The sequence below is a fragment of the Zingiber officinale genome, chromosome 7A (genome assembly GCF_018446385.1).
Source record: "Zingiber officinale cultivar Zhangliang chromosome 7A, Zo_v1.1, whole genome shotgun sequence".
Taxonomy (NCBI): Eukaryota; Viridiplantae; Streptophyta; class Magnoliopsida; order Zingiberales; family Zingiberaceae; genus Zingiber; species Zingiber officinale.
The window spans coordinates 135,987,393-136,006,674 of NC_055998.1; the positions used below are offsets into that span (position 1 = coordinate 135,987,393).

At 39.3% G+C, this 19,282-nt stretch overlaps 1 protein-coding gene across 1 annotated transcript; it reads right to left on the reverse strand.

Annotated features, from left to right (window-relative positions):
* Nucleotides 1-319: 319 nt before the first annotated feature.
* LOC122002732 (probable LRR receptor-like serine/threonine-protein kinase At2g24230) lies at nucleotides 320-3,389 on the reverse strand. Its single transcript, XM_042558014.1, has 2 exons — nucleotides 3,251-3,389; nucleotides 320-3,150 (listed from the first exon to the last, which is right to left on the reverse strand). Exon 2 carries the CDS (start codon nucleotides 2,959-2,961, stop codon nucleotides 445-447), a length of 2,517 nt encoding a protein of 838 aa, XP_042413948.1. The 5' UTR covers nucleotides 2,962-3,150; nucleotides 3,251-3,389; the 3' UTR covers nucleotides 320-444.
* Nucleotides 3,390-19,282: the final 15,893 nt, after the last annotated feature.

Here is a 19,282-nt window from a genome sequence, read left to right on the forward strand (position 1 = left end):
CGTGACAATAATATTTATTAATTTTTGCCTTTTGGTAAATTACCGTTGTTGTAAATAATCTAGCAATCACAAAGCTTGAAAAAATAAAGGGGACGACATGATTGATTCTAGGAGACATACATAGGACTGTAAAAATTCACCAAAAAAATACCAGTTCAAACTTTGTCAGTGTGTCATGACAAGGAGAGGATGAACATCCCATATGCTGGCAGAAGAGAACCATTGTCGGTAGCTGCACGTCAGGCACAAGAAATAATGCCATTGCCAAACTGGAGAAAACTGTCTACTAGTTTAATTCGAAGAAAATGCAGCTAACTAGTTTGAGTTCAAAGTAAATTGTGTAAGAGAGAAAGCTACTGAACCATAACATATATAGCAGAAGTTCTGAGGGAGGTCATGCCCACTGTACATTAGCAGAAGTTTAGCATAGTGAAACAAGTCGAATCAAAGTTTTGCAGTTGAACTCCCAACGACGACAGGCTCAAGGTCCTTGAGAAGGCCAACAATTTGCTGCATCGATGGCCTCTTGGAGGGCAAGTCAGCCGTGCTCAGATAAGCAATTCTTAGAGCTTCCAACATTGGTGCATCAGCTCCTCCTGTTTCCCTTATTTTCGGATCAATCAATCTCGCCAGCTCATTTCTCCTCACCGATGCCCTTGCCCAACTGACCAGAGTGGCTTCCTTGTCCTCGCAGTACTCATCTCCAACTGGTTTCTTCCCTGTAAGAAGCTCAAATAGCACCACCCCAAATCCATAAACATCAGATTTGGCAGCTGCCGCTGCGGTTTCTTGCTCCGAGGATTCTGCCAAACCCGATAAACCAAAATCGGCTAGCCTTGGTTCCATAGCCGAGTCAAGATAAATGCTACTTGCCTTCACGTCTCCGTGAACGATCTGGGGAAAGCATCCATGATGGAGAAAAGCCAACGCCCTCGCGGCCCCTAAGGCCATTCTGTGCCTGCATCTCCAAGTAGTCATTCCTTGGGCGGTCCTGATGCTCTGCAAACCAGCATTCTCTTGCTCCCATGGATCGCTGCTGGTCCAATCATGAAGCACGTTGTGTAGGTTTCCGTTCTCCATGTAATCATATATCGCAATCCTTTGCTCCCCGGCTAAGCAATAACCAATAAGTGGCACTAAATTGGGATGCTTGATCTGACCAAGCCTCTCGAGCTCTCGTGCAGCTTCCTGGTTCGTCACCGACGGCACGTGGACCAGAACCTTCATGGCGAAGTGAATGCCTCCGGGGAGAAATCCTCCGTAGACTGGCCCGAACTTCCCTTCTGCCAATAAGGTTCCTCTATCGAAATTCGATGTCGCACTCAAGAGGTCTGCGAAGGTGAAGTTCGACAATGGCTTCTCAAAGATTACTACGGGGACCGAGCTTGCGAGATTGACATCAGCAACCCACGTCGTCGAATCCGAGTGGGAACAGAAGGGACCAGAGAGATTCTGCTCCTCCTTGCACGACAGTTGCTTAATTGCCCACCGTCTCGTCCTTTTCCGGTAGTAAATTAGCAGGGAGATCAGCGCTACTAGTGAAAAGAACACAGAAAAAACTACGACCAATCCAAGCTTGAGATCCATGCGCGACTTTCCTTTGGCTGCAGCATCGTCCGGGTTCACTGCAATTGGGCAATCATTTTGCGACCCGATGAATGACAAATTCATCGACGCGAGCGAAAGATGTTCAGCACAATAAGTGAGATTGTTGAAGGAAAAATTGAACTTTTCGATACTGGATAGATTCTGTTGCAGCGACTCGGGGATTTCACCAGTGAGATTGTTCGACGAAAGGTCTATAACGCGCAGGTCCTTAGTCCTGATCTCAGGAATGGTACCGGTGATATGATTCTGTGAAAGATCCAGTACCTTCAAGTGAAGCAACTGAGAAATGCCGCAAGGAATATGGCCAGTGAGGTTGGTTTTCGACAGATTTAGATACTCTAGTGCTGAGGGCAGTTGCATGTTGAAAAATTCTTGGCTAGAGAAGTTGTTAAATGCAAGATTGAGATGCTTCAATGATCGCGACTCTCCTAAACCAGGAAAGAAGTCACCAGTGAGTTCGTTCATTGACATGTCGAGATAGAGAAGAGAGGACCAGTTGGCGGCGGAGCTCGGGTTAGCCTCAGTGATGAGGCCGTGGAGGTGGTTGTTCCTCAGGTCGACAACCTGCAAAGGGTGCCGGAAGGCCCCGATATCCAAGTCGTGGAAGAGATTGCCGGAGAGATTGAGATAGGTGATGGCATGACACCCGGAAAAATCGGGCGTCTTCCCCGTGAGGCGGTTCCCGGAGAGATCCAAGGCGGTGAGGTTCTTGAAGGCGGCGCCGAATCCATCGGGAACGTCCCCTCCCAATTGGTTGTTGGAGAGGTCGATTAAGAGCAGCGAGGCGCATCCAAAAATTGTGTCCGGGATGCTCATCTCTAAGAAGTTGCCGCTGAGATTGAGGAGAGCGAGACCGGTGAGCGAGCCGAGCTCCCTTGGAATCTCGCCGGAGAACCGGTTGTGCGCAAGGTGGAGGCTCTCCATCCGATGAAAGTTGCCGATGTTGGCTGGCAGCGGCCCTACGATGCTATTGTCGGAGAGGTCGAGCCGCGAGAGGGAGCTGCAGAGCTCGCCGAAGTCGGAGGAGAGGGCGGTGATGTTGTTGCGGCTGAGATCCAGAAATCGCAGTTGTCTGAGCTTGGCAATGGTGGTTTGGGGGATCGGCCCGGATAGGTTGAGGCCCGAAGCCACCAAGCCGGTCACTTTCTCAGGCTGCCCCTCGCAGGACACCCCCGGCCACGAGCAAACGTCTGAGGAATTACCCTGGTCGGCGGCCAGGTAAGCGGCCGGCGCCGCCCCCATCTTCCGGAAAAACTCGGCCACGAAGAAGCCGTCCGTATTCGGCACTTGCGCCGCCGGGCAACTCATCAGAAGAGAAACGGAGACGTACAAGGCAAGGAATCTGGTGGCCATTTCAGGAGCTAGCAGACAGAGAGCACGGCACCGTTCACCTTGTACCTCTCCTTCTCTGCTCTTCGCCTTCTTCCGCCATTTCTGCAGCGCTCTGACCGAGATTGATAATTAGAATAGAAGGCGCCTTTAGGAATCAAAATGTTCCATCGTCGAACAATTTCTTTCATCAACCAGCGCACCGCTGCATGCCTGCGAAGATAAAGAAGGAAGATTTATGAGCTTGGGTTTTGTAATCAAGTTTACAGCACACAAGCTTTTAAGTTTGAAGGAAAATAATAAGGAAGACAACGAGGTTGCTCTGCTCCTTGCCTCTCTGCGTTCCAGTGCTCAAACCATCGAAATTTAATTAAGAAGGGAGGAAGGAGGTCGGTAATTATTGGTTTGACTGGACTGCGCTGGACTGGACAGGAACAGAACTGGTGGCGCTTGGTTTTTGCGTCATGTTCAAGGCGTTCGCATGGCAGAGCTTTAAAATGAAGCATTAATGGCTAAAAAACCAGCTTCGTCAGATTCATTTTTACCATTGACGGTGCCCCCAGGGGCTGGATCAGTTGGTAAGTGGTTGAAAAGTTGTAACATGAAGCAGCAGGTTCGAGTGTCGACGGTTGCAATGTGGGATAATATCCCCGTCTGCCGGCTTAATATTCGAATCTGATTTAATAAAAACTTTTTGAACTTATTTAATGAGTCTCACTAAAATAAATAAATCAAAATTAAATTTCATAATACTTTGACTCGTTAATTTATAAACATATTCTTTAAGTTTATAAATTAAATTTTAAATAAAAAAATAATAATTTTGATATTCAATTGATAGATTTTACATTTTACTTATGAAAAATATAGATAAATATATTAAATTTATTTATTAGAATAAAATTATAAATTTTAATAGAAATATTATAATTTTATCTAAATATATAATTTAATTTTTAATAAATATTTAAATTTATAATTTATATTTATTAAGTTTGTTTAGGCTCGATAAAAATTCGAATAAGCTCATAAGTATAAATATATTCGTTAAATAAAACTCGAGATGAACTCGATTATAAACGAGTCAAGCTCAAATATTCAAGAGTTCAGCTCAGCTCAATTCGATTACACCCCTAATGGTGACATAGGATTTCATTAAATACAATTTTAGGGTCAAAATTCTATACGTTTGAACACGTCCTCCTTCATATCATGACCACTTATACTAATAGGTAATAGTTATATGTAATTTACCTCTTTCGTGTTAGCCTAGGAATGAGTTGACGAGGGTGTGGCGACGAGCGAATTGCTGTTTGTCACATTTTAACCATTGGAATTCTTCTCGAGCTATGGTGCCAAGGTAACACATCCAGATTATCATTCAGGTATCTAGGATTTGATTCCCAGCTATAGCATATCTATAGAAATTTTTTCTCTAAATGCAAGACACTATCAAAATATATCGGACTCTTGGGCTGTCATTATATCTATTTTTTAATTTATCTTGATGATCAATAAAAAAAAATTACGTTTTCTAATTTATTCTAATGGTGAATAAAAATTTTTTTACTTGACTAAGTTAAATATTTAAAGACAGTCAATTAAAACTAATTAAAATTATCATTTTTACCATTGGAATTTCACAAGATCTGATTTATAAGTTTTCCTGATAATTGAACCATTTATACAGTCGTAGAATCCAAACTGGATCCAACAGAAAAGGAAACAAAAAAAAAAACAAAATCTGATCTAGTTGTCCAATTAGTTCGGATCGACTCCTTACCAAATCTTTTGGGCCGTCGATCTTTTTTTTTTTTTTTTTTTAATAATGAAACCATAAGAATTGACTATTTGTTTTAAAAAAAGTATAAGTTTTTCATTTCTCTCAAAACTTCTCAATATAAGATGAAGTTATATAGACTGCCGACACTAGGTCAATATATAAATATTAATGAATACTTATTTTATTTAATATATTTTTAAAATCTAATAAATTAAATATATTTGTATTGGTTAAATATAAATATGATTTTTTAACTTAAGCTTTAAGATTTTTTTTTACTTAGATGAGGAAATAGGTCCACAACCTATTAGATTTGAAATTATTATATAAATGATAATTAAAAATTATAAGATCAAAATATTTGACAAGAGAAGAGTGAACAAATGATGCTCGATAACTAATTCTAGAGATGACAGACTTAGTCGTATGAAAATTTTCTATCTGCCATCAAGGTAAATCGAGAATGACCCGTAAAAGTCATCCAAGCGACCATCGTTTTTAAGTTTGTTAACCCATTGAAAGGAAATTTCTACAGTGTATAGTTAGAATTCAAACCTGAGATGTCTGCTTAAACCCACTAACTTCATTTGTCATTTTTGTCGAGGTTTCTCCAATTGATTAAGTCTTGATCTTAAAATTTGATTTTCAACCTCCAATTTCTTAATTCTTGATTTTTCATGATCACCTTGCACATTTCTCTTCCTAGGTACATATCTAGTCTTCTTAGGGTCCCTTAAATTCTTCTCAACCTTCCTATCTTTAGATGGAGTGGTTCTAGTATGATATAATATAAGATTATTATTAAAATTATCATGTTTCCTATTTTCATGATAATAAACATTAAAATCATAAAATCTTAATCTGACATACTTGTTATCATGACATAATTAATGGATTTGCATTATAAAATGATACCTTGAATTTTACTATTGAAGCTCCTTCGAGGTTTGAGCTTTTTCATTTGTTCTTATTTGAATGACTCCCCTTTGAACATTGATTTTGGTAGTGTCCATTTTGATTACATAAGAAGCACATAATGCTTGCCTTTGCATATCAAGGTACTAGCCTACTTTAGCTTTGCCTTTGCCCTCGGTGCCAGTTAAAACTTCTTATTCGTTAATTTTATATACTTGTTCTTGTAGTATTTTTTTTTCCTACACTCAAAGCAAATGATGTGATCTTTATTTTTATTACATAAAATTGATATACCTTCCATATTGGTAGAGGTGGCTCATGTTTCATTTTCGTTGGGTCCAGAGGTTGAGGGTTCCTCTCGTTCCGATGGCAATGGTCTCTCCAGGTCAATTCATGAGGTGGAGACTTCTTTAATATCCTTTTTGATGTTGAACACCTCCCAACCTTCCAATCCTTAAGTTCTTAAGCTAATGAGTTTCCCTCCCTGTCCTCATCTTTACTTTGCATTGAGGTTAGATTTTCATGAAGTTTTATTAGCTTCGTCCATAATTCTTTGGCATCCTTTTAATTTCTTAGTTTACACAAAATATCATTAAGAACCAAATTAGTCAAAATTTTGATTACTTTGTTATTTACTTCATATTTTTGGATTCGCTCCTTAGTTCATTTCTTCTTATTGAGAAGTCGTTCTTTATTATCCATTGGGACTTTGAATCCTTCCATCAAGGTGAACCAATTTTCAATGTTCATCATCAAGAAATTCTTCACCCTTGTCTTCCATTGATCAAAGCCTCCTAATCTGAAAGGTGGAGGTACTCAGATATTGTATCCGAATCCTTCTTGGGGGTCCATTCTGAAATCATAACTGTTAGTGCAATATTCCCTATGTCAAGGTTGACCTGGTTGACTGAGCTTGAATTGGTTCAAGTTTGAGTCTTGATGTTTGAGTTTCGATGTTTGACAATACATGGAGACAAGACATGGAGATTGCAAGTGCAATTGTTCATGTGGGAGATTATGAAGAAGAGTCGAGTAGGTCAAGGTTGACTGGATACTTGATTGGGAAATCCTGGTGAGTGAAGCCAGGTGAAAGATCTAGTGAGTGAAGCTAGGCAGTTGGAAAATCCTGGTAAGTGAAGCCAGGTGAAAGTCCTAGTGAGTGAAGCTAGGCAGAAGGGAAATCCTAGTGAGTGAAGCTAGATGAAAGTCCTGGTGAGTGAAGCCAAGAACAGGAAATCCAGATGGATCAAGGTTGATCAGACATCTGGTGTTGGGAAGTCCAAGTAGGTCAAAGGGATTGACTGGATACTTGGCACAGGAAATCCAGATGGATCAAGGTTGATCAGACATCTGGTATTGGGAAGTCCAAGTAGGTCAAAGGGATTGACCGGATACTTGACACAGGAAATCCAGATGGATCAAGGTTGATCAGACATCTGGTGTTGGGAAGTCCAAGTAGGTCAAAGGGATTGACCAAATACTTGGCACAGGAAATACAGGTGGATCAAGGTTGATCGGTCACCTGGTGGAGATAAGTCCAAGTGGGTCAAGGATGACCGGACACTTGGCACATGGAGAAAAGTCCAAGTGGGTTAAAGGGATTGACCGGACACTTGCTGAGAGAGTTCTAGCAGGTCAAGGGTGACTAGATGCTAGGCATGATGTACCAACAGGTTATGGTTGACCGGATGTTGGTTTAGGGGGTTTTGGACTTGAATTTTGGGCGAAATCATGAGCTGGATCGATCAGCCGATCGATTGGCTCATGCCCAATCGATCAGCTGATCGATTGGGCGAGTCTTTGCGACAAGCCCCCTCCCAATCGATCAGTCGATCGATTGGGAGAATCGCGCGATCGCACAGAACAGCTCTGGATCGATCGACCGATCGATCCAGAGCCTCCAATCGATCGGGTGATCGATTGGGAGGTTATATTTTCGTGAGATAAGGGTTGGATCGATCAGTCGATCGATCCAGACAATTCCCAGAGCACAGAGGCGCTCTGGATCGATCGGTCGATCGATCCAAAGCCTCCCCGATTGATTGGGAGCAATCCAATTGATTGGGATCTGACCGTTGGCGCAGGATATAGCTGTTGGTGTGCGTTTGTCTTCGGTAGAGCTCACGATTTTCATCTTAGATCTACACAGCGCTTCCAGAGCTTCTCCGCAGAGTTCTCACCGCCAGTTCTTGAAGTTCTTGGAGGTCTTTCCAAGTCAAGAGGCGGATCTACAGCAAGAAGAAGAAAGCTAGGGTTAGGGTTTTCTTGTGCAAACTTGTAAGCTTCTGCTTGTATTTTGTTTCCTTTCCCTTTCTTCTTGTAGTGTGAACTTGTAGGGCTTCTCCGCTTTGTTGTTACCATAAAGGAGTGTTTTATTAGTGGAGGGTGCGTGAGTGTATAGATCCTTGGATTAGTCACCTCTTCTTGAGATGAATACCAAGTAAATCCTTTGTGTTAGCGTTGTATGTGTTGTTTCTTATATTCCCGCTGCATATCTTTGAAGAAACAAGTAACGAAGAGCATGACAAGCGCGAAGAGCTATTCACCCCCCCTATAGCTACATATTTGGTCCCAACAATAACTGCCTCTAATGTTAACTCCTTCGATGTCCAGTCTGATGACTTGTTGGTATTGGACGGCTCAAAATCACACCTTCTTACTCTAGTTTTTTTCTCCTTAGGTGATTAGTTAATGAAGATAAACTTTGCTTTGATACTGTTGGTCCCCATGAGTGTTTTGATGTGATCAACCAAGTTGGTTAGGTTCTGCTATGTTTGATCCCTGTGTCTGAGTGTGCAGGAGCTTAGGAGCGCAGGAAGTCGAGCGGAAGACGCAGCTAGCGAGAAGGATGGCACGGGAAGGGAGCCGACGGGCACGGTGCATCAGAAAGACGAGAGAGCTATGGAAGAGTACTCCGGTGGGTGTGAAGAGCATGCACGGCGTTCAAGAGACGTTAAGCCTGTTGGTTGCTACTCGGAAAGCCTAATGGTTCCACTGTACAATAATTTTGTACAAAGGTCTGAACCTTTTCCTAGCTACCATGTGTTCTTTTAAATTAAACTTGAATCGCCTGCGGAACTTAACACGTTTGATCCAAAGTTCAATTTATTTGTTCTTTTAGGTTTAGACTCGGATCTCCTGCGGAACTTAACACGTTCGATCCAAATCACCTAAGTTATTAATTTCATTAAATATTAGTTTCCAAAATTGGCTTCCAGTACTAACGTGGCGAGGCACATGACCTTCTTGGATATGGGAACAACCACCACCGACTAGACAAAGCCTTTTAAGGAAAGTTAATATTTAATTTTCTTAAATAACTTTAGGTCAACCGAAAAGAACAATCAAATCACAAGGAAAATAAAAAACAAAAAGAAAACACAACATCGAAAATAAATTCGAAATACTAGAATCGCATGCCTCTTATATTTGGTATTATTTCAAAAAATAACTAGTATGATACGGAAAGGAAAAATACTAGTTATACCTTTTAGAAAGACCTCTTGATCTTCTACCGTATTCCTCTTCTAACCTCGGACGTTGTGTGGGCAACGATCTTCCGAGATGAGAACCACCTTTCCACCTTCCTTCTTTCTTCTAGATTTCGGCCACAATAAATTTCTTCAAGGATGAAGAATTTCGGCCACAACCAATGCTCCAAGGGATGTTAGAGACGAGGCTTGCTTTCTCTTCTTCTTCTCCTTCCTTGATCCGGCCACAAACAAGAGCTCCACCAAGAAGATAGCTTTCGGCCAACAAGAGGAGAGGAGAGAAATAGGGCCGGCAACCAAAACCAAGGAAGAGAGGGAGGAAAAGAATAGAGGTTGTTCACCCATGAAGGCTCCTCTACCTCCTCTTTTATAATCCTTGGTCTTGGCAAATAATGAAATTTTAATAAAAACTTCCTTAATTCTTTTGCCATGAAAAGGAAAATTTTATTTAATTAAAAATAATTTTTCTTCTCATTACTATAATGGTCGACCACACCAAATCTCCAAGCAAATAAAAATTTTAAACACAAATTAAAACTTCCTTATTTGCTTCAGAAAATTTTATAAAAAATTTCTCCAATAATTTTTATCCCTTCATGATTGGTTAAAAGGAAATTTTATAAATTAAATCTTTCTTTAAACATGTGGATAATTTCCGGAAAGTTATCTCTAAAAATTAAAATCTCCTTTTAATCTACAAATAAGGAAAGATATCAAATCTTTTCTTAATCTTTTGTAGAAACTAATAAAAGAGAATTATTAATTTTTTAAACTTTCTTTTAAATCATGAACATGGTTAAAAGGAAAGTTTTTACCAAAATTAAAATCAACCTTTTAATCTACAAATAAGGAAAGAGATTTAACTCTTCTCTTAATCTTTTGTAAAATTTTATAAAAGGAAAGATTTAAAATTTTAAACTCTCTTTTAAATCATATTATCCACATAAGAAAAATTTTAAAAAAATAAAAAACCTTTTATTTTAATTTGGGCCGGCCACACCAAGCTTGAACCCAAGCTAGGGCTGGCCACCTTGAAGCACCCATGAACCAAACTTTGGCCGGCCCTAGCTTGGTCTCCAAGCTAGCTTGGCCAGCCCCTATGGGATGGGTAAGAAGGTGGGTATAGGTGGGTATAGTACTCTATAATTAAGAGGCTAGGATAGGGACCGAGAGGAGGAATTGGTTTTGGTCTCCCGATAAAATTAAGCATCCCGTGTTCGCCCCGAACACACAACTTAATTTTATCAATAATAATTCATTTCACTAGAGAACTATTATTGAACTACCGCACCAATCCCAAATTACATTTTGGGCTCCTTCTTATTATGAGTGTGTTAGTCTTCCTGTGTTTAAGATAACAAATGTCCACTAATTAAGTAAGTTACTGACAACTCACTTAATTAATATCTAGCTCCAAGAGTAGTACCACTCAACTTCATCGTCATGTCGGACTAAGTCCACCTGTAGGGTTTAAAATGACAATCCTTATGAGCTCCTCTTGGGAGCATTCTCAACCTAGATCACTAAGACACTGTTTTCTTCTATAATCAACAACACATACTATAAGTGATATCATTTCCCAACTTATCGGGCTTATTGATTTATCGAACTAAATCTCACCCATTGATAAATTAAAGAAATAAATATCAAATATATGTGCTTGTTATTATATTAGGATTAAGAGAACACACTTCTATAATAACTGAGGTCTTTATTCCTTCATAAAGTCAGTATAAAAGGAACGACCTCAAATGGTCCTACTCAATACACTCTAAGTGTACTAGTGTAATTATATAGTTAAGATAAACTAACACCTAATTACACTACGACCTTCCAATGGTTTGTTCCTTTCCATCTTGGTCGTGAGCTACTATTTATAATTTATAAGGAACCGATAACATGATCTTCTGTGTGTGACACCACACACCATGTTATCTACAATATAAATTAATTGAGCAACTACATTTATCGTAAATATAGACATTTGACCAATGCGATTCTTATTTTTAGATAAATGTTTATACCAAAAGCTAGGCTTTTAGTATACATCCTAACAATCTCCCACTTATACTAAAAGACTAAGCTGCCATATCTGCTGCCATACATCTGATTCCAAACATTTCAAAAGTCTTGCCTTAAGGGCCTTAGTGAAAAGATCTATAGGTCATCATCTGATGCAATCTAGGCAGGAACAACTTTTCCTCGTTTGTATTGGGTGGTACTTGCGCTTTATTGTGTTTACTTGCCTTATAGACTTATGGTTTCTTCGAGTTTGCTACTGCACCAATATTATTACAATAAATTGTAATAATCTTTGGACAAACCAGAAATCATATCTAAGTCTATCTTGAGGTTATTGAGTCATTCAGCTTTTATGGTTACCTCAGAGGCTTGCCATATACTAAGCTTCTATGGTGGAGTCCAGAAAAACACCTATGCTTATCACTCTTCTATAGTTATGACTTTACCTCCTAAAGTAAACACAAAATCCCGAGGTTGACCCGGTGGCGGATCAAAATGTAAAATTCTATTTATGTCGCGGATCGAATCTTGCAAAGCGTGGAACCTTCTAAGGACCAGAGGCGCAGCGGAACTAGGAGCATGATGGATGCGACAGCGAGACCCGGTGGCGGTGGCCAAATATGGCAGCAGCTTGGGATGACAACACACGGAGGACAACTAGAGAAAAAAGCCACAATAGTTGAAAATTAGATTTTCTATTTATTGCTTTTATATTGTGCTGTGTGTATGCGTTAGTTTACATGCTTAGTAGGCTAGCATAGTTAAAATTCCTCATTTATAAATAACTAAGTGGGAGAGGAATTTTTAAATAAATCCCATGGTCTCCATTACTGGTTTGTAAGTGATGCAAACAAGCTTGCGCATTGGCTCTGAGTGCCTTCCTCCATAACGGATGAGCTTGTTTGTGGATCACTAGTACAGACTTCCATTTTTGGATGACTATAGGAAATTAATTAAGAGCGTGTGATCTTCCCCAACGGAAGGGGCATAATCTTATTAATGGACTCAGTGTCAAGTAATGGTATACACTTAGACACACCTAATAGTATCCTCCCCATCGGAGTCACTGCTATTTGTGTGACCAAAATATACCAACTATTAATTTTATTTGTCAAAAAGTTAGGTTGACAAGATAATAAAATTAATGGGTTAAAACCCTCCTTTTACAAATGTTGAATTTGTATACGTCCACACTAACGTGGCATACAAAATTCACGGTGTTTTTAGGTGTTGGTTAATTTAAAATAGTATTGTTTGAGGAATCAATATTATTCTAAATTTAGAGTTCTGACCAAAAGTTATTTGTGATTCTTAGGATGTCTTTCAACCCACTGTCCATCATACTTCAACTTATCGACCAAACTACATAGATTGGAAAAGAAACCTGGACATTGTTCTTACTGCTGAAAGCTATAAATTTGTACTGACTGAGCAGTGCTCTGATGCACCTACTGGTGAATCTACCCAAGAGGAGATTGAATATCATAGGAAATGGGTAAAAGCAGATGAGATGGCGCGGTGTTACATTTTGGCTTCAATGTCAAATGTATTGCAACATCAGCATCAAGATTTACCAATAGCCTATGATATTATGAACAATCTCAAGGAACTCTTTGGTCATCAGGATAGGGCTTCTAGGCAAGAAGTCATGAGAAAGATAATGACAGCCACCATGCAAGAGGATACTCCTGTAAGGGATCATATCCTAAAGATGATGACTTATCTGAACGAGATACAGATCCTTGGAGGAGAAATTGATGGGGAAACCCAGATCGCGCGATATGATCCTCCAAACGCTACCTAGAAGTTTTGAGCAGTTTCGCCTGAACTATAATATGAATAAGAGGGTTTAATCATTAGCGGAACTACTGACAGAACTTCAAGCAGCAGAAGGATTATTTCGTCACAATGCTCAAATTCACTATGCTGAAAATGGTTCTACTTCTAAACCGAAAGGAAAGAAGAAAAAGAAACAAGCTGGTTCAGCAAAGAAAGTGAATAAATCTCAGAGTACAGGATTTAAAAAGTCGAAGGGCAAGTGCTTCATCTGTAAGCAGGCAGGACATTGGAAGGCGGACTGTCCTCGTAGGAACCAAAACAAAGGTATATCTCATACTCTAGTTGTTGAAACATGTTTAGCGGTGTTATCTACCAAAGACCTGGTGTAGATACGGAGCCACCGATCATGTCTGCAATTCCTTGCAGGGGTTCCAGAAACCCGACTATCTCAAGGAGAGATTACCGTCTACATGGGCAATGCTACGAGGTGGCGGTTGGTGGGAGACGTCTACTTATCTTTTAGTAGAAATAGAAATTTGATTTAAAGAAATTGTCTTTATGTACCCAGTTTTAGAAAGAATTTAATTTCAGTTTCTAAACTGTTTTTAGATGGATATTCAGTTTCTTTCAGTAACGATGTAGTTATTAAAAGAAATAAAGTGATTATCTGTTCTGGTGCATTAGTTGGCAATTTGTATACTTTAAATCCAATTTCTTCCACAAAGCAAAACATGGAAATTTATAACTCATCTTCTAACTCTAATAAGAGAAAAGAACCTTCGGAAATGAACCAAGCATATCTTTGGCATCTAAGGCTTGGTCATATTAACTTAAGTAGGATTCAGAGGCTTATAGCTAATGGACTTTTGAGTTCATTTGAGTTGAAAAATTTTCCAACTTGTGAATCTTGCTTGGAAGGTAAAATAACCAAGAGGCCGTTCAAGGCCAAGGGGTATAGAGCCAAAGAAGTGTTAGAGTTGGTTCACTCTGATTTGTGTGGTCCTATGTCTGTCCAGGCAAGAGGAGGTTTTGAATATTTTGTCTCTTTCATAGATGATTATTCAAGATATGGATACATTTACCTAATGAGCCGCAAGTCCGAGTGCTTTGATAAGTTCAAAGAATACAAGGCTGATGTGGAGAAACGACTAGGTAAAAGTATCAAGACACTACGGTTAGATCGTGGTGGCGAATACCTCTTAGGAGAGTTTAGGAATTACTTATCAGAGGCCGGGATTCAGTCCCAATTGTTTGCACCTGGAACACCCTAACAGAATGGTGTAGCAGAACGAAGGAATAGGACTCTTATGGAGATGGTTAGATCGATGATGAGTTATTCAGAATTACCAAATTCGTTTTGGGGATATGCTCTGGAAACAGCAGTATACGTTCTGAACTTAGTACCTTCTAAATCAGTTTCTTCTACTCCCATAGAATTGTGGAATGGGCGAAAGCCCAGTCTAAGACATATTCGGATTTGGGGTAGTCCAGCACATGTGCTGAAACCAGATGCTGATAAGTTAGAATCCCGTACAGAAGTTCGCGTGTTTGTAGGATATCCCAAAGGAACGAAAGGTGGTTTATTTTATAGTCCTAAAGACCAGAAGGTCATTGTTAGCACCAATGCCCAGTTTTTAGAAGAAGACTATATAATGGATCACAAGCCCAGTAGCAAAGTTGTTTTAGAAGAACTTAGAGAGGACATGTCTACTTCAGTACCAACAGTACAAGATGAAGTACCACAAGAGACTACAACACGTGTCACACATGATACACAACCACAGACAGTGCCTCGTCGTAGTGGGAGGGTTGTAAGGCAGCCTAAAAGATTCATGTTTTTGGGAGAGTCTTCGGACTTGATCCCGGGTAAACATGAACCTGATCCCCGAACATATGACGAAGCACTCCAAGATATAGATGCAGCATCTTGGCAAAAGGCAATGAATTCTGAAATAGAGTCTATGTACTCTAATAAGGTCTGGGAGCTTGTAGAACCACCTGATGGTGTAAAAGCCGTTGGATGCAAGTGGATCTACAAAAGGAAAAGAGGGACAGACGGGAAGGTAGAGACCTTCAAAGCTAGGCTTGTTGCGAAAGGGTACACTCAGAAAGAGGGAATCGATTATGAGGAGACCTTTTCACCGGTAGCCATGCTTAAGTCTATCCGGATACTCTTATCCATTGCTGCTCATATGGATTATGAGATTTGGCAAATGGATGTCAAGACGACTTTCCTTAATGGAAGTCTTGAAGAGAACATTCATATGAAGCAACCAGAAGGGTTCATTGAAAAAGGCAAAGAGCATCTAGTGTGCAAGCTCAATCGGTCCATTTATGGACTGAAGCAAGCTTCAAGGTCTTGGAACATCCGGTTTAATGAAGTAATCCAGTCATATGGATTTATTCAGTGTCCGGATGAGTCTTGTGTATACAAGAAGTGTAACGGAAATGTGGTGGTATTTCTTGTACTATACGTAGATGATATTTTGTTAATTGGCAACAATGTCAAGGTATTATCAGACGTAAGGGTATGGTTGTCCAAACAATTTGATATGAAGGACTTAGGAGAGTGTGCACACATTCTTGGGATTAAAGTGATAAGGGATCGCAAGAAAAGAATGTTGTGTCTGTCCCAAGCTTCATATATAGATACAATCCTTGCTCGTTTTAGTATGCAGGATTCCAAGAAAGGTTTCTTACCTTTTAGGCATGGAATAGCTCTATCTAAAGAGATGTCTCCGAAGACATCAAAGGAGATAGAAGACATGAAAGCAGTTCCTTATGCTTCGGCTGTAGGAAGCCTTATGTATGCAATGCTATGTACGAGACCTGATATTTGTTTTACCGTGGGCATGGTCAACAGATATCAGAGTAACCACATTGGACTGCGGTAAAGCATATATTAAAGTACCTGAGAAGGACTAGAGATTATATGCTAATTTACCAAGCAGACGATTTGCTCCCTGTGGGTTACACGGATTCAGATTTCCAATCAGATAGGGACAATAGCAAGTCTACATCAGGCTATGTGTTTACTTTAGGAGGTGGAGCCATTTCATGGAGGAGTGTTAAGCAGAAATGTGTATCGGACTCAACCATGGAAGCTGAGTATGTAGCAGCCTCTGAAGCAGCTAAAGAAGCAGTATGGCTCAGGAACTTTCTAATGGACTTAGATGTGATTCCTGGTTTGCTCAAAATTATCACAATTTATTGTGATAATAGCGGTGCAGTTGCAAACTCGAAGGAACCAAGAGCTCATAAGGCAAGTAAACATATAGAGCACAAGTACCACCTGATACCAGATATCGTGAAGCGAGGAGAAGTTGTCATCGCCAAGATTGCATCAGCAGATAACCTGGCAGATCCTTTCACTAAGGCCCTTCCGGCGAAAGCTTTTGATCGGCATGTGGAGGGAATGAGAATCAGATGTATGGTAGAAGATATGACAGCTTAGTCATTAGTATAAGTGGGAGATTGTTGGAGTGTATACTGAAAGCCTAAGCTTTGTAAACATTCATTATGAATAAAGAATCACATTTGGTTAAATTGTCTACATTTAGTTGTAGTTGTTCAATTAATTTATATTGTAGATAACATAGTATGTGGTGTCACATGCAGAAGATAATGTTATCAGTACCTTATAAATTATAAACAGAAGCTCACGACCAAAATGGAAAGGAACAAACCATTAGAAGGTCGTAGTGTAATTAGTTATTAGTTTATCTTGACTATATAATTACACTAGTACACTCAGAGTGTATTGAGTAGGACCATATGAGGTCGTTTCTTTTATACTGACTTTATAAAGGAACAAAGACCTCAGTTATTATGGAAGTGTGTGCTCTTAATCCTAATATAATAACAAGCACATATATTTGATATTTATTTCTTTAATTTATCAATGGGTGAGATTTAGTTCGATGAATCAATAAACCCGATAAGTTGGGAAATGGTATCACTTATAGTGTGTGTTGTTGATTATAGAAGGAAACTGTGTCCTAGAGATACTAGGTTGATAATGTCCTCAAGAGGAGCTCATAAGGATTGTCATGTTAAACCCTGCAGGTGGACTTAGTCCGACATGATGATAAGGTTGAGTGGTACTACTCTTGGACTAAGATATTAATTAAATGAGTTGTCAGTAACTCACTTAATTAGTGGATATTCGATATCTTAAACACGGGGAGACTAACACACTCATAATAAGAAGGAGCCCAAAAATGTAATTTGGGATTGGTGCGGTAGTTCAATAATAGTTCTCTAGTGGAATGAATTATTATTGATAAAATTAAGTTGTGTGTTCGGGGCGAACATGAGATGCTTAATTTTATCGGGAGACCAAAACCAATTCCTCCTCTCGGTCCCTATCGTAGCCTCTTATTTATAGAGTAATATACCCACCTATACCCACCTTCTATACCCACCAATAGGGGGCCGGCCAAGCTAGCTTGGGAACCAAGCTAGGGCCGGCCTAGGTATAAGATTGGGTGGCCGGCCCTAGCTTGAATCCAAGCTAGTGGGGGCCGGCCAAATTAAATTAAAAAGGAATTTTAATTTTAATTTTTATTATATGGAAGATATAATTTATTAAAGAGAATTAAAATTAAAATATCTCTCTTGTAAAAGATCTACAAAAGATTAAAGAAAGAGATTAAATCTCTTTCCTTATTTGTAGATTGGTGAGATATTTTCTTTTCTCTTTAAAAAAAATTATTCACATGTTGTTAAATTAAAATTATAAAAATTTCCTTTTATCAACCATGAAGAGATTTTTAAAGAGAAATTTTAATTTTTAAAATTTCTGGAAACAAATTAGGAAGTTTTAATTGTTGATTAAAACTTGTCTAATTTACCTCTTTTGATGTGGCCGGCCATTAGAGATTAATTGGGGAAATATTATTTTATTTTTCTCAATTAAATCATGTCAAGGGAATTAAGGAAATTTTATTGTAATTAAATTTCTTAATTTGCCTAGGCCAAGGAATATAAAAGAAGGGGTGAGAGTGCCTTCACAAGACACAACCTCTATTATTCTCCCTCTCCTATTCTTTGGTGTGGCCGGCCAACATCTCCTCCCTTTCTTCCTCTTTGTGGTGGCCGAAATTCTCTATTGCTTGGAAGCTCTTGTGGAGGCCGGATACTACTTGGAGAAGAAGAAGAAGAAGGAGAGAAAGCTTGCATCTCTTGGAGCTTGGTTGGTGTTTTTCTTCTTCCTTGGTGAAGCTTTATTTTTTGTGGCCGAACCTAGCTAGGAGGAGAAGAAGGTGGTTGGTGGTTTCTCATCTCGGAAGATCGTTGCCCACACAACGTCCGAGGTTAGAAGAGGAATACGGTAGAAGATCAAGAGGTTTTTCTACAAGGTATAACTAGTATTTTTTCTTTCCGCATCATACTAGTTATTTATGGAAATAATACCAAATACAAGAGGCTTACGATTCTAGAATTTCGAATATATTTTTCGATGTTGTGTTCTTTTATTTTTTCTTTAACTTGTGATTTGATTGTTCTTTTCGGTTAACCTAAAGTTATTTTAGGAAATTAAATATTAGATTTCTATAAAAGGTTTTGTCTAGTCGGTGGTGGTTGCTCCCATATCCAAGAAGGTCGTGTGCCTCGCCACGTCAGTACTGGGAACCAATTATGGAAATTAATATTTAATGGAATTAATAACTTAAGGTGATTTGGGTCGAACGTGTTAAGTTCCGCAGGAGATCCAAGTCAAAACCTAAAAGAACAAATAGATTAAGTTTTGGATCAAACGTGTTAAGTTCCGCAGGCGATCCAAAATTTAATTTAAAAGAACACATGGTAGCTAGGAAAAGGTTCAGACCTTTGTATAAATTTTTGTACAGTGGAACCTCTAGGTTTTCCGAGTAGCAACCAACAATAAGCTAGCATATAATCTCTAGTGCCTCTAAGGTACTTCAATATATGCTTTACCGCAGATCAATGTCCTTGTCCAGAGTTGCTTTGATATCTAATAACTATGCCCACGGAAAAATAGATATCCAGTCTCGTACACAGCATTGCATACATTAGGCTTCCCACAGCCGAAGCATAAGGAACTACCTTCATGTCCTTTATCTCCTTTGATGTCTACGAAGAAATTTCTTTAGATAAAGTTACTCCATGCTAAAAAGGTAAGAAACCTTTCTTGGAGTTTTGTATGCTTAAAACGAGCAAGGATTTTTTCGATATATGAAGCTTGGGATAAGTAAAATATTCTTTTCTTGCGATCCCTTATTACTTTGATCCCAAGAATATATACATTCTCCCAAGTCCTTCATATCGAATTGTTTGGACAACCATACCCTTACTTCTGACAACATTTTGATATTGTCTCCAACTACCAAAA